Source organism: Glandiceps talaboti, chromosome 20 (genome assembly GCF_964340395.1).
Source record: "Glandiceps talaboti chromosome 20, keGlaTala1.1, whole genome shotgun sequence".
In the NCBI taxonomy this organism is placed as follows: Eukaryota; Metazoa; Hemichordata; class Enteropneusta; family Spengelidae; genus Glandiceps; species Glandiceps talaboti.
In genome coordinates this window covers 9049645-9066693 of record NC_135568.1, presented here as the reverse complement: position 1 = coordinate 9066693, position 17049 = coordinate 9049645, and the positions used below count along the sequence as shown (strand labels likewise).

General features: G+C 34.9%; 2 protein-coding genes across 2 annotated transcripts in view; one reads left to right on the top strand and one right to left on the bottom strand.

Moving 5' to 3' along the window:
- LOC144450526 (transcription initiation factor TFIID subunit 5-like) overlaps window positions 1-17049 on the bottom strand; it is a 32916-nt gene that overhangs the window by 4082 nt on the left and 11785 nt on the right. Inside the window, exons 10-13 of the mRNA XM_078141171.1 lie at window positions 6703-6822; window positions 1548-1724; window positions 1231-1337; window positions 589-670 (exon numbers count right to left, since the gene is read on the bottom strand). Coding sequence (XP_077997297.1) covers window positions 589-670; window positions 1231-1337; window positions 1548-1724; window positions 6703-6822 — 486 coding nt within the window. The remainder of the gene's footprint in view (window positions 1-588; window positions 671-1230; window positions 1338-1547; window positions 1725-6702; window positions 6823-17049) is intronic.
- On the top strand, window positions 9324-14318 carry LOC144450794 (uncharacterized). The gene is made up of 3 exons (XM_078141518.1): window positions 9324-9434; window positions 11210-11380; window positions 12943-14318. Exons 2-3 carry the CDS (start codon window positions 11233-11235, stop codon window positions 13878-13880), a joined length of 1086 nt encoding a protein of 361 aa, XP_077997644.1. The 5' UTR covers window positions 9324-9434; window positions 11210-11232; the 3' UTR covers window positions 13881-14318.

Sequence of the window (17049 nt, the reverse complement as noted above, 5' to 3'; positions counted from 1 at the left end):
TAGAGTAGACAACATTCTCCTGATGTGACTGATATTGTGAAGATGGTCATTATAGCTTCTCATCTACAGTCCATACACTGTACTTTTGTGTCACTTACTTTGGGATGGAACAAAACTAACAAGAGGATCTACTTGTAGATATCAACCTTCAAGGTGACATTTACATATATATAAGATACAGTTACAGTACAATTCTAAAATTCAAACAGTGTCTCACTTACCCAAACTGTACATCCCAGACTGGGTAACTGTGTACCTTGTAACAGACTGTGTCTCACTTACCCAAACTGTACATCCCAGACTGGGTAACTCTGTCCCTTGTAACAGACAGTGTCTCACTTACCCAAACTGTACATCCCAGACTGGGTAACTGTGTCCCTTATAACAGACAATGTCTCACTTACCCAAACTGTACCATCCCAGACTGGGTAACTGTGTCCCTTATAACAGACAGTGTCTAACTTACCCAAACTGTACATCCCAGACTGGGTAACTGTGTCCCTTATCACAAACAGTGTCTAACTTACCCAAACTGTACATCCCAGACTGGGTAACTGTGTCCCTTATAACAGACAGTGTCTAACTTACCCAAACTGTACATCCCAGACTGGGTAATTATGTCCCTTGTAACACACCAAATTTACATACATCTGTAAACTCCATAAACGGACTGTAAATACAGGAAATAAGAATACTATTATATTGAATATTATACAACTGTTATAGCGCCACCAACAGACATAACAAATACTATAATATTGAAAATTACACATTCAAGTGTTATAGCGCCACCAATGGACATAGCAAATTATGCTATCATCATGTCCATTGTGACACAGGGACCTACAGCTTTTACCTCTAGTTTGGAGAAGTCTAACTTTCTTCCTCTAGCATTAACACATCACAACAATGAATAAATGTTAAGATGTGTAACTATCAGAGAAGTACTCTGTAGTAGCATGTAAACAATATACTACTTAGTAGCTAAATTCTAGATGTGGCATTTATGAACAGCGCCATCTATGGCATTACTGAATAGTGCAATCTCTGGCATGACTGAACAGCGCCATCTATGGCATAACTGAACACCGCCATCTATGGCATGACTGAACAGCGCCATCTATGGCATGACTAAACACCGCCATCTATGGCATGACTGAACAGCGCCATCTATGGCAAAAGAAATTATATTTTCTACTGGCATATGGATATTGAATGGTTCATATTTACCTGTACCATCTTCAGAACAGGATAATAACATTGTCCTATCAGGGGTGAAACTACTAGAATACACTGGTCCACTGTGACCAAGTAATGTACGACTGTCAGCAGCCGTTCTGTAATAAGGAAAATATACATAGTAAGAATACCTTGAAACTAAATTGGTTTCTGGTCAAATTTCCATATAAATTGGGCACAAGTTGAATTTATTAACTTTTTACTGAAGTCAAAATACTAACATAAAACCTGTGACCTGCACGATACTGACTTTGACAAATTATCGGTATCTCTGTCTGTGAGACAAGATAACTGACACCATCTCTTACCTATCATCCATAATTCTCTCCAAGACATCATCAGCGTCTTTATCGATGGTAGCCAGATCATCGGGTCCTTTCACAGCTCTAAGTTTGCGTGGTGTTAAAGGCCAGATACGTACGATAGAATCGGCGAATCCAGCAGCCACTAGGCTAGAGTCTTCGGAAATCTCCACTGATGATAATCTGTCCATATAAATAATTTTCAAAGTGCATATTGTGAGCAGTTCTCCTACTGGATTTTATTTTTCATGTTTTTTTGGAAAATTTTGGATGGCAAAGGAGTATTTTTTTTATCTTGTTATTCAACATGTTTGTTACTCAATAAATTTGTAATTAACTAAAAAGTGACTAAAAAGTTTTTTGTCGTACATACAATAAGAAAAATTTTACACATTTTTTTTATTTTTTGCAATTCATTGTCATATGAATTACAAACAAAAACTTGGTATATTACATTGTTTCACATTGATTTATCAAGTAGGAGAACATAGTAGATTTGTTTTATGAATAAAAAAATGAAAAATAACTATTTATTTGTCATCCATATGGTTACTTTAATAACACATATATCAACTGGGGTTCTCTCTTCAAGGGTACATAAACAACTAAAAATCATACTACATTTATAAGGTGGCAGTCTGTTATGCCAACCAAAAATCCATAGAAATAACTGCTCCTGAATTTTATGCTTGAACAGTTTACTTGGCTAAAACTGACTACCCATCCTAAGTGTAAAATCTGAGCACTGGTATCAAGTTGCAGAACTGAAGTGATGTGAAATAGAATATGCAACAATACAAGGAAAGACCTTTGCAGAGAGTGAATTGCATGTCATTTCAATTGGAACCACATGTTGATCAATGGTTTTCTCTGTGAATAGTACATATTGTAAATTCACTTAATGTCTACTTATCCATGTTGTGAGTAAGAAACATTTTACACATTTTTTTTTTATTTTTTGAAATTTATTGAATTACAAACAAATACTTGGTATATATTGTTTCACATTTTTTTTTCCAAGTAGGAAAACATATTAGATTTGTTTTATGAATAAAACTAATGAAAAATAACAATTTATTTGTCATCCATATGGTTACTTCAATAACACATGTATCGACTGGGGTTCTCTGTTTTCATTTCAAGAATACACACATGCAGGAGTACTGTTCACCATCCATTGGCTATCAAGTTTAGAAAGTGGTAGTCCAATGAGACTACCAGTGAAACTGGACTACCAGAGAAATGGGTCTACCAGTGAAATGGGACTACCAGAGAAATGGAACTACCAGTGAAATGGAACTACCAGTGAAATGGGTCTACCAGTGAAATGGGACTACCAGTGCAATGGGACTACCAGTGAAACTGGACTACCAGAGAAATGGAACTACCAGTGAAATGGGTCTACCAGTGAAATGGGACTACCAGAGAAATGGGTCTACCAGAGAAATGGAACTACCAGAGAAATGGGTCTACCAGTGAAATGGGACTACTAGTGAAATGAGACTACCAGAGAAACTGGACTACCAGAGATATTGGACAACTAGAGAAATTGGACTACCAGTGAAAATGGGACTACCAGTGAAATGGGACTACCAGTGAAATGGGACTACCAGTGAAATGGGACTACCAGTGAAATGGGACTACCAGTGAAATGGGACTACCAGTGAAATGGGTCTACCAGTGAAATGGGACTACCAGTGAAATGGGTCTACCAGTGAAATGGGACTACCAGTGAAATGGGACTACCAGTGAAATTGGACTACCAGTGAAATGGGTCTACCAGAGAAATGGGTCTACCAGTGAAATGGGACTACCAGAGAAAACTTAATTTGAAGCCATGAATGCTGACAATAGTTTTGCCTTTTGATTTCTATTTAACCAATGACATTGTAACTAACTAAACACAAAACCAAGAAACTTTAAATACAACTTTTCCTGACTACATCTACTTATCATAATATTCTAAAATTAGTAACTCCTGCTAGGACTGCTATAGTCAAGAACTAGGTCAGCAAACATCCTAGTCCTGGAAAACGGTGCAAAATGTGTGACATCACATAGCTTAATTGGCATGCTTTTCAATAATTTGAGGTCTGTTCTCGACACAGCAGCAGTGGCTAAATATTAGCAGTAGTGCAGAGTACACACTGAACATTGCACTTAGAATCCCAAGTAAACTATTATACTAATTGAAAATCAATAGAAATTTACAGCTGAAATAATTCACATATCTTTGAGACTTGGCTAACCCCAAGTGATATCAGAACTGAACATTAGCAGAAGTCAAGGGTACATAAACAACTAAAAATCATACTACATTTATAAGGTGGCAGTCTGTTATGCCAACCAAAAATCCATAGAAATAACTGCTCCTGAATTTTATGCTTGCACAGTTTACTTGGCTAAAACTGACTACCCATCCTAAGTGTAAAATCTGAGCAATGGTATCAAGTTGCAGAACTGAAGTGATGTGAAATAGAATATGCAACAACACAAGGAAAGATCTTTGCAGAGAGTGAATTGCATGTCATTTCAATTTGAACCACATGTAGATCAACAGTTTTCTCTGTGAATAGTATATATTGTAAATTCACTTAAATGTCTACTTACCCATGTTGTAAGAAACATTTTACAGTTTTTTTTGAAATTTTTTGAATTACAAACAAAAACTTTGTATATATTATTACACATTGTTTTTTTTTTTTAAGTGAGAAAACATAGTAGATTAAATTGTTTTATGAATAAAAAAATGAAAAATAACTATTTATTTGTCATCCAAATGGTTACTTTAATAACACACATATCAACTGGGGTTCTTTGTTTTCATTTCAAGAATACACACATGCAGGATTACTGGTTACCATCCATGGGCTATCAAGTTCAGAAAGTGGTAGTCCAATGAGACTACCAGTGAAACTGGACTACCAGAGAAATGGAACTACCAGTGAAATCGGACTACCAGTGAAATGGGACTACTAGTGAAATGAGACTACCAGTGAAACTGGACTACCAGAGATATTGGACAACTAGAGAAATTGGACTACCAGAGAAATGGGACTACCAGTGAAATGGGACTACCAGTGAAATGGGACTACCAGAGAAAACTTGATTTCAAGCCATGAATGCTGACAATAGTTTTGCCTTTTGATTTCTATTTAACCAATGACATTGTAACTAACTAAACACAAAACCAAGAAACTTTAAATACAACTTTTCCTGACTACATCTACTTATCATAATATTCTAAAATTAGTAACTCCTGCTAGGACTGCTATAGTCAAGAACTAGGTCAGCAAACATCCTAGTCCCTGGAAAACAGTGCAAAATGTGTGACATCACATAGCTTAATTGGCATGCTTTTCAATAATTTGAGGTCTGTTCTCAGCATAGCAGCAGTGGCTAAATATTAGCAGTAGTGCAGAGTACACATTGAACATTGCATCTAGAATCCCAAGTAATCTATTATACCAATTGAAAATCAATAGAAATTTACAGCTGAAATAATTCACATATCTTTGAGACTTTTCTAACCCCAAGTGATATCAGGATTTAACATTAGCAGAAGTCAAGGGTACATAAACACTAAAAATCATACTACATTTATAAGGTGGCAGTCTGTTACACCAACCGAAATCCATAGAAATAACTGCTCTTGACTTTTATGCTTGAACAGTTTACTTGGCTAAAACTGACTACCCAGTCTAAGCATACAATTTAACCACTGGTATCAAGTTGCAGAACTGAAGTGATGTGAAATAGAATATGCAACAATACAAGGAAAGACCTTTGCAGAGAGTGAATTGCATGTCATTTCAATTGGAACCACATGTTGATCAATGGTTTTCTCTGTGAATAGTACATATTGTAAATTCACTTAATGTCGACTTATCCATGTTGTGAGTAAGAAACATTTTACAAATTTTTTTTTTATTTTTTGAAATTTATTGAATTACAAACAAATACTTGGTATATATTCTTTCACATTTTTTTTCCAAGTAGGAAAACATATTAGATTTGTTATATGAATAAAAAAAAATGAAAAATAACTATTTATTTGTCATCCAAATGGTCACTTTAATAACACACATATCACCTGGGGTTCTTTGTTTTCATTTCAAGAATACACACATGCAGGAGTACTGGTCACCATCCATGGGCTATCAAGTTCAGAAAGTGGTAGTCCAATGAGACTACCAGAGAAATGGAACTACCAGTGAAATCCGACTACCAGTGAAATGGGACTACCAGTGAAATGGGACTACTAGTGATATGAGACTACCAGTGAAACTGGACTGCCAGAGATATTGGATAACTAGAGAAATTGGACTACCAGAGAAATGGGTCTACCAGTGAAATGGGACTACCAGAGACAACTTGATTTCAAGCCATGAATGCTGACAATAGTTTTGCCTTTTGATTTCTATTTAACCAATGACATTGTAACTAACTAAACACAAAACCCAGAAACTTTAAATACAACTTTTCCTGACTACATCTACTTATCATAATATTCTAAAATTAGTAACTCCTGCTAGGACTGCTATAGTCAAGAACTAGGTCAGCAAACATCCTTAGTCCCTGGAAAACAGTGCAAAATGTGTGACATCACATAGCTTAATTGACATGCTTTTCAATAATTTGAGGTCTGTTCTCGACATAGCAGCAGTGGCTAAATATCAGCAGTAGTGCAGAGTACACACTGAACATTGCATCTAGAATCCCAAGTAATCTATTATACCAATTGAAAATCAATAGAAATTTGAAGCTGAAATAATTCACATATCTTTGAGATTTTTCTAACCCCAAGTGATATCAGAACTAAACATTAGCAGAAGTCAAGGGTACATAAACAACTAAAAATCATACTACATTTATAAGGTGGCAGTATGTTACACCAACCGAAATCCATAGAAATAACTGCTCTTGACTTTTATGCTTGAACAGTTTACTTGGCTAAAACTGACTACCCAGACTAAGCATACAATTTAACCACTGGTATCAAGTTGCAGAACTGAAGTGATGTGAAATAGAATATGCAACAATACAAGGAAAGACCTTTTCAGAGAGTGAATTGCATGTCATTTCAATTGGAACCACATGTTGATCAACGGTTTTCTCTTAGCATAGTACATATTATAAATTCACTTAAATTTCTACTTACCCATGTTGTGAGTTGAGAAAGGTATAGAAACATATAGACGGTAAATTTTCTGGACCAACTGTCACTCTTTTTAAGGATTCCCTCAATGATAGTGCTTTCTCCATCTTATCAATGTCTCGTCTATAAAAATACAATTTTTAAACTTTTTTTTTAAATTTCCAATGTTTACATTTACTTGGAGCATATTTTTGACAGTGTAGGGTAGAAGCTATACATGATATTTGATCTCTCTCCCCATTCATTCATTCATTCATTCATTCATTCATTCATTCATTCATTCATTGTCGGTCAGTCGGTCGGTCTGTCAGTCAATCAGTCAGTTGGTCAATCAATCAATCAATCAATCAATCAATCAATTAGTCAATCAATCAATCAATACATTAATCAATCAATCAATCAAACCAATTTGTCAATAGTCAAATTGCTGTATGTAGAGCAATATTCTGTGCTAAATTTTAAATCACCACCAACAGCTGTACATTGTAAGTAAGCTACTTGGAGACCAATGACATTATCACATTCATTCATATAATATAAACTTTTAAAACATGACTGCGAGGAGACGCAGAAACATGGGTGCCAATATTTTGATGTCTGTATTCCATGTCTGCATGGCGACATGTTAGTTTATTTGGACAAAATGTCAATAAACTGTACTCATTCAATCTTGCTATCTTTTAAGTACATAACATGTACAGTTTCTGGCCAGTTGTTAACAGACCTTGAGTGGTAAGTTGAAACCGACTGTAATGCTTGTATGGAGTATACACTGAATAGCAATGACACAAGATATCACCCTATCAATGAGAGCATTGCCCCACCCATCACCACCACCCCCCCCCCCCCCCCCCCACCCCTAACCCCCACACATTGTCGGTTCCAGGTCTTGCAATCCTACTACAGTCCGGTCCACATCCAAGATATCTATTCCCACGTCTATAACATTTCACGTGATTTCATTTCCGCACTTTAGTTATTCCATGAAGAATGCAATTTAACCACAACACACATGTTTTTGACACCATCATTTGATACATTGTGTACATGTTAAATATACTCATGTGATACTGTTGAGTTCTGCAAACTAAGGAAGCTACTTAGCAGGAAGTAGAAACACTAGACGGCATGAGTGAGAGTGGGGGGGGGGGGGGATAGAAGTATGTGCTGTAACCAAGATGCATCTAGTAGACTGCCCTGGAAAGCTTTCAAATTGGCAGTTTAAAAAGAAGGGTAAATTAGTGAACATTATAACATAGCAATATACCCCAGTTGTGTAATGATTTCTTCCAAATTTGCAGCCACTATAGTAAACATGTAACCATGTATTATTTTGCTAAAATATGCAAATACAACTACACACTTATTTGCATATCATATGCATATCATTTGCATGTAGGTATGCAATAATGTTTCTGGTACTGCACTGGTGTGCAATTACTACTAGTATGTGTGGTACACCAGTGCAAATCACCACTGGTACATTATGTAGTAATAACTAGTCCTCAATTTGTACCAGGCACAAACAACATCTCTTTAAACTTATGATATAGATACTTTAGAATCACATCCACTTTGATAACAGGAAAAGTGACTAAAGGTCTAAATATAACTTAAGGATTTCATTACAACATCGCTATGATTATCACGTCTTCAAAACTTCCCTTAATTTTACGTCCAATATTTCCACCAAACACAGGAGGCCTTCAGGGTAACACAATTTAGCAGTGAATGGTCATTCAATACTACTTGCTTTTAGAGTTCAGACATACACTTTGTCATGTACTGCTACTCCCTTTAATCCTATGCGCTGAAATGGCTGCAATGGATTGTATGCTCCCCAGGGAGTTGAGGAAGACTGAAGGGCCATTGTGCTGTTCTGAACCGAGCCAGGGGTAATAATTATAAAGTGTTTTAAACACATAGGTTATATATAAGAACCCAACATTATTATTATCATTATAAGTGCATAGGATTAAAGCATAAAAGTTTATTCATGACAAGCACCCCTAAGTGAATGAAGTTGAATCTCAAGTAGTAAAAGACCCCAGTGTCAAACTATAAGATATACGGTAATACTAGTATGTTTTCTCTATTGCTGATAATTTATGGGCATCGTAACTATAGTACTATAAGTTCATAACACAGACTGTCTTCAAAACTTTCCAATCTCATCCAGGTCCCTTGAAAACAGGAAATGGGGCATCTCATACAGCATTATCTGGGTACAAAAGTTCAACAATTGATCACTGTTTCGAAATGATTCAGCTAAAAGTCTTTAAAACTAGGTATAGTAATATAATACATGTGAGTGTCCTAATTTCTTTTAACAAAACTTCCCCATTACATCCAGGCCCTTGGTATGAATTCTAGGAAAAATGGGGCATCTTTAATACACAGCTATATCTAGTGAACTTCTTCATTCATAACTGCACCCTTGATATATTATGAATTATGCAAATGATTGGACTATATATGGACACAATCAAACTATCAACCAATTGACAATGAGATAGCATATATTACATATTCATATGATGGGAGTGACCAATAATCTACTACTTTACATAACTGATATTATAAAAAGACCTACTATCTGTTGCATTACATCTCGACTTGACTCCAGGGTTTGGATCTTTTGAATAATTCTACAAGCTAGTTGTTGTGAGAAGAGTTCTGAGGCTGTGAGAAGAGTTTGGATATCCTACCAGAGTTTCACCAACTTTTATCCACAGGTAGGTTGTATTCTTTTATTAAAATTAACCTTGACTCACTGGTAGTTAGACAATTTCTTGCATCATCCATATCTGTGTAAATGTTCTACAAATTTTGTTGTGTACAGATACACGTAGGAAGGCTGACATCTCTTCACTTACAAAATTTGTACAATGAAACTTTCTGTTCCAAGTTGCAAACTAACCCCAAATTTCCACCAGTATCTCCTCTGCACCAACAGGGATGTAGTACTATAGATATTAAACTAATGCAAGGCTTAGACATTCATGTAAATTAGGAATCAAAATTTTTTTGACTGTGAGTAGAAATTTTCATATGTAAGTCTATGAACGCATAGAAGTCATAAACATTAAAGGGGGACAAGCCAAGTTTACAAGTTTTTGGTGTGTAACTTTTGCTGCATATTCAAACTAATTTGGCAATATTCTATTTCTGAAGAATACTCAACCATCAATTGCAATTATCTGATCCCAAATCTGGAATTAAGATTTATTATATAAATGATCTGATGACTTCATTTTTTATGCATATATTCTGACAAACTAGTTAGCATTTGCAAGCAAACAGTAATGTTCCAAAGGGCAGGTGTCATGTTACATTACATGTTTTTGTGAATTCATAGACCACTACACCAGCAATGCATGGTTTAGTGTAGCCAGCTCCTATCATTCACTCTCTGACAAATTAATTAACTGTTCTAACAATGCAAGAAGCAATACGAGAATTACAATTATGTTAACCAAGACATGCTTTGACAGTAATATAAGAATAGATTACATCAAGGTTAATATATAATGACATGTTTTGAATTGAGTAAAACATGCAGTCATCGGAGATGACTCAGCTCCCACAATGGATGTTGACAGAGAGTTGCCATAAGTCATGGTAGTGTGATGCATTAGATTGTATGAAATATAGTGCCAATGGCATTGTAACACAACTGTATAATTGCTTGAATATTTGCATACATTTTTTGAACGTTCATTTATTTGTCTATTAATCCCTGTTGTTACCTTTGCAATATAAGTGATCATTTGGCTGTTGCTATGGGTGTGGTCTTGTTGCTAGGCATGTTTACATACAGTTTTTGAATAAAACATATCGTTATCTTTGCAATATACCTGATCATTTGGCTGTTGCTATGGCTTGGTCTATTTTTTGGTCAAATCGTCTGCTTTTGGTCATCATGTCCTGTTGCTAGGTACATTTACATACATTTCTTGAAAGTTTATTCAATTGTCTATTAATCACTGTTGTTATCTTTGTGATGTGCATGATCATTTGGCTGTTGCTATGGGCATGGTCTTGTTGCTAGGTACATTTGCATACATTTTTTGAGTTTTTGTTCACTTGTTGAAAAATCCCTGTTGTTATCTTTATGAAATACACCTCTGTTTGGCTGTTGCTATAGGCATAGTTATTTTTGCTAAGGATATTTGCTTACATATTTTGAATGTTTACTAACTTGCCTACCAGATGAGGTTATTTGACCAAAACACACTGCCATTTGGCTGTTGCTATGGGCATGGTCATTTTTGCTAGGGCCAAAATGTTTTGCAGAAAATCTGCAGAATAACACTTTTTATTGGCCTTCAATCAATCAACTTTATCCATGTTTTAGTCCAGTTTTTTTTTCAATAGTGAAGGGTAATAGCACAATTTTTTATCTCTTTTCTCCCTGATCAAAGGTTAAAATAGAGATTCTTTGATGTCAGCATTTTGTGACATTTCAATTACTCCTATATTTACAGTTAAAATCACTTCTTATTTTCAGTACTTGAAGACATCAAACTAACAATGATGACCAACATATTCCAGTGGTTTGCACAGTACTGCATTGTAGTCTGTGTTGTCCAACTTTCACTGACTGTTGCTCAGCAACAAGATGAAGACACCCGGACTGATGTATCTAAACCCTGTGGAAATGGAATCCCTGGTATCCCAGGTAATTATCATACATTGTAATATAAGTTGAACAAAACTTCTCAGTTGAACAAATGGAATGGGATTTATTCATATATCCTTGGATATTCCATATACAAGTTGACCTGACTACAAACAATGTAATATCCAAAGAAGTGTGCAATGTTTTACACAAAATCACTTCTACAGACTCTTCAGAGTGGTAGCCTTTCACGTTGTTCTTGACTCTACCAACATGCAGACACATTGCCGTTTCATTACAAATTTCACTCATGTTGTTGGATGATGTACATTTATCAGTTGACTCCATATACACATTAATACAATTGTGTCATCAATCGGTTAAAACCAAGGCAGGGGTACTGTCCCCAGTATTGTTTTTTCCTCATTTATCCATATACTAATGCCTATAATGGAATACACTTACACATTTATTAGTCTGGTGAACTGTACAACATTTTACCCACAACTCTCTCTGATTTGTAGTGTTGGACATCATCTCCTTGAAGTCAGACAAATCTCACCAGTGTATAGGGTTTTGTAAAAACATTTTTTCCATTTGTCAAGCGTAGAATTGCCACTGATGAGTTTCTGAATACCCATTTTCATCGGTTCTGGTATCAGTGATTTATTGTAGAAGGAGTAGTAATTTTAGGAATTTGTCAGCAGATTTTCTTGAAAGACATGCAGAATATTTTGCGACGAAACTAAGGAAAATATATGCACCTGCTATGACTTTGCCAAAGATATATATTTATTTGAATAGGTATAACAAAAGAAATTTACATACTAAAACTCATCATACACACTGACTACCCAAGTTATTGACATTTTGACAGTGAAAAGTGTTTTATTCACAGCACATGCTTGAAAATTTAGAACTTTATCTTTTTATTCCTAAGCGTTCTTTTGCTACATATTAATTAAACTTAATTACTATGCTTAAAATGTTGAAAAGTATGGATTATTGTAAAAGTTATAAAATAAGGAACCTCCAAGCATACCAGTCAGAGAGAGTTGTGGGTAAGATATTGTACAGTGTGGTGCTATCCTGCATCAAATCTCAACATCTCTCTTTACATCTAGCTCAATGAGATCCTGAGATGAATTTTGAAATTCAACTAAAGCCACCCCACAGTCATTAATTAGCTTCATGTCTCCATTCCTCAATCACAGAATTCTGTCCAATGATAAGTCAGTCTTTATTGAAGACCGTAATTACCAAATATGGTATATTTATCAGTTCAGGATGCTACTTATACATTGTTTACATCACTCTAACAGTTTGGAGTTTACTCATTTACATGAACAACTTTTGGGTCACAATTTCTCATTCAGCGAGATTATTTGCAATTATTTGCTACCATGTTAGCATCTAGATTATGCAAATATGTACATAACAGTACAGAGTAAATTAAAGGGAACACAAACTCAGATATTGGCCACCAAAATTATGTCATTTCATTCTAGGAGTTTTGCCAAATTAATGATCATGTGAGCAAAATTTACATACATATACATTTAAATATATGTCACTATTTTCATCAAATTCACAATATATTGTATACAATCTTATTCCTATAGGAATTCCAGGCACTGCTGGTGTACAAGGTGCTGTAGGTTCAAAGGGAGACAGTGGTTCACCAGGGTTGGATGGAACTCCTGGTGAGAAGGGTGACACTGGTGAGCTTGGGTCAAGAGGTCAACCTGGTCTAAAAGGAAAAACAGGTAAACCAGGACCAAAAGGAGCCAAGGGTGAAATTGGACAGAAAGGAATGGATGGAGTTGAGGGACAAAACGGTACAAAAGGTGATACAGGCATCAAGGGTAATAAAGGGTCAATGGGAGGTCAAGGCATTCAAGGACCAAAGGGGGGCAAAGGTGAAGTTGGTCAGAAAGGAATTGATGGTCTCAAAGGGTCAATGGGAGGTCAAGGTATACAAGGACCAAAGGGGGACAGAGGCTTGATTGGTCAATCTGGAAGAAATGGTCTCAAAGGTCAGAAGGGCTTAGCAGGTCAAATGGGGATCAAGGGTGTTCAAGGGTCAATGGGAGGTCAAGGTATCCAAGGCCCTAAAGGTCACAAAGGAGAAGTAGGTCAGGTACAACAACAACCTAGAGTAGCATTCTCAGTTGCCAAGACAACATCCATGGGACCTGTGTCTAGTTCCACAGTGATTGTTTATGATAAAGTATATTCTAATGATGGAAATGGTTATAGTACATCTACTGGTAAATTTACATGCCCAGTCAGTGGTATGTATTACTTCATGATTTCTGCATTACGACATAACAGCAATCACTTATATGTGTGTTTGATAAAGAACACTACCCGGTTACCCTGTATATTTGTACACAATTCAGGTGGTAGGTCCCATGGTGCTGCATCTAACAGTGTAATCATAGATATAGATCATGGAGATGAAATCTGGGTTAGACTTGTCAGTGGTACTGCTGTGTACAGTGATAGCAATGAATACACAACCTTTACTGGTTACCTGCTGTATTCAATTACACAATAAACAAAGACAGTCTGCAACACTCAATCACTAAATAAACAAACACATGGAATTTTGAATTTTAATTCATATCTTTCTATATTTTAAGGAAACGACCAGAATTTATGACAGTCTGTGTAGTTAAAGAAAGGGTTTTCAAATAATTCATACACTCCTAAGTGCTATAACTTGATTCAAAGGGCCCCCTTAAAGTGGCCATATGGATGAGAACTGGGTATATATTTTGGATTTTTATTTGATAAAACAGCTTCACTAAAACGAAAGAACATATACCAAGTTTATGTCCGCAACTCAATAAACAGCAAAACATTAAACAATGTGTAAAATGTTTGTTATTGTACGTACAATAACAAACTTTTTACACTTTTTGCATCTTTTTGCAATGTATTGAGTTATGAACACGGACTTGGTGTATGTTCTTTCGCTTTATTTTTTCAAGTAGAAAGACATAGTGAAGCTGTTTTATCAAATAAAAATCCAAAATATATACCAATTTCTCATCCATATGGCCACTTTAAAGAACTATTCCAAGCTCAAATAAAATCTGGAATGCTAATCAAAAAAAAGACTGTTTGCAACACTAAATAAAATATTTCAACACCTCCTTGACAATAACTCTTTAGATTTTCACCAAATTTTCATAGCCCATTAACAAATCTTAATTCCGGGTGTGGGGTCTTTGTTATAACCAATACAATCTGTACATCTTCATATTGTGATATCAAGTAACCTAGTGATATACAGAGATAGATGAAATCAGTGATATCAAGTAATCTAGTGATACAGAGATAGATGAAATCAGTGATATCAAGTAATCTAGTGATACAGAGATAGATGAAATCAGTGATATCACGTAATCTAGTGATACAGAGATAGATGAAATTAGTGATATCAAGTAATCTAGTGATACAGAGATAGATGAAATCAGTGATATCAAGTAATCTAGTGATACAGAGATAGATGAAATTAGTGATATCAAGTAATCTAGTGATACAGAGATAGATGAAATCAGTGATATCAAGTAATCTAGTGATACAGAGATAGATGAAATCAGTGATATCAAGTAATCTAGTGATATACAGAGATAGATGAAATTAGTGATATCAAGTAATCTAGTGATACAGAGATAGATGAAATCAGTGATATCAAGTAATCTAGTGATACAGAGATAGATGAAATCAGTGATATCAAGTAATCTAGTGATACAGAGATAGATGAAATCAGTGATATCAAGTAATCTAGTGATACAGAGATAGATGAAATCAGTGATATCAAGTAATCTAGTGATACAGAGATAGATGAAATCAGTGATATCAAGTAATCTAGTGATACAGAGATAGATGAAATCAGTGATATCAAGTAATCTAGTGATACATAGATAGATGAAATCAGTGATATCAAGTAATCTAGTGATATACAGAGATAGATGAAATTAGTGATATCAAGTAATCTAGTGATACAGAGATAGATGAAATCAGTGATATCAAGTAATCTAGTGATACAGAGATAGATGAAATCAGTGATATCAAGTAATCTAGTGATACAGAGATAGATGAAATCAGTGATATCAAGTAATCTAGTGATACAGAGATAGATGAAATCAGTGATATCAAGTAATCTAGTGATACAGAGATAGATGAAATCAGTGATATCAAGTAATCTAGTGATACAGAGATAGATGAAATCTTTGATATCAAGTAATCTAGTGATACAGAGATAGATGAAATCAGTGATATCAAGTAATCTAGTGATACAGAGATAGATGAAATCAGTGATATCAAGTAATCTAGTGATACAGAGATAGATGAAATCAGTGATATCAAGTAATCTAGTGATACAGAGATAGATGAAATCAGTGATATCAAGTAATCTAATGATATACAGAGATAGATGAAATCAGTGATATCAAGTAATCTAGTGATATACAGAGATAAATGAAATTATTGATATCAAGTAATCTAGTGATACAGAGATACATGAAATCAGTCACTAAAATATTATAACCTGGAGAATGTAATCATGTACACAAAATTATAAATTCTGACTAAAAAATACATCTTTAATATTTTCAATTTATTAGTTGCATTAATACAAACACTTGTAACAATGTGTTTGTTTTTAAGTGAAATACGTAATTTTAGCAATGTGTTTGTTTTTAAGTGAAATATGTAATTTTTTGTATTTCTTCACATAACAAAGTATCAAGCTGGATACGAATGTATTTTTATAGTATACAGAAATATTTACTCTAGAAATTGACAACATACAATATCAAGTATGTATTTCCATCTTTTCTATTTGATACTTGGAGTCAACTACATTGTATTACAATTTAGATTTCATTTCAAACTGCTATCTGGAAATCAGTTCTAATACTGACTCAGAAATTATTTAGATAGATCTTAAATTCAGAATCACTTCCCATTGAATTGATATTTCGGAAATTTATTGAAATGTGAACTGAAATATTAAACTTCACATTTACATGCAAACTTGAAACTTATATTCAGAAAACTACACCGTAAAGTGACTTTAAACTTAGTCACATCCACAAGTGACTTTAAACTCACATCCACAAGTGACTTTAAACTCACATTCACGAGTGACTTTAAACTCACATCCACGAGTGACTTTAAACTCACATCCACGAGTGATTTTAAACTCACATCCACAAGTGACTTTAAACTCACATCCACGAGTGATTTTAAACTCACATCCACAAGTGACTTTAAACTCACATCCACGAGTGATTTTAAACTCACATCCACAAGTGACTTTAAACTCACATCCACTAGTGACTTTAAACTCACATCTACGAGTGACTTTAAACTCACATCTACGAGTGACTTTAAACTCACATCTACGAGTGACTTTAAACTCACATCCACAAGTGACTTTAAACTCACATCCACAAGTGACTTTAAACTCACATCCACAAGTGACTTTAAACTCACATCCACAAGTGACTTTAAACTCACATCCACAAGTGACTTTAAACTCACATCCACAAGTGACTTTAAAGTCATAATAGAGAGGTTTAGATACACGTTTGAATGCCTACGTGTAGGGGAGCATTATTGTGCATGCGTACACGTAATGACGTGTACCAAGTTGTGTTTCGTTACACGTTCAGAATACAGACGTGAAAGACATTGGAATGTGCATGCGCGTG

What these genes read in the sequence shown, in the direction of transcription:
- LOC144450794 (XM_078141518.1), top strand. Translation starts at nt 11,233, where the DNA reads ATGATGACCAACATATTCCAGTGGTTTGCACAGTACTGCATTGTAGTC. An exon ending in TGGAATCCCTGGTATCCCAG is followed by an intron (nt 11,381 to 12,942) that starts GTAATTATCATA and finishes TTATTCCTATAG; the next exon opens with GAATTCCAGGCACTGCTGGT.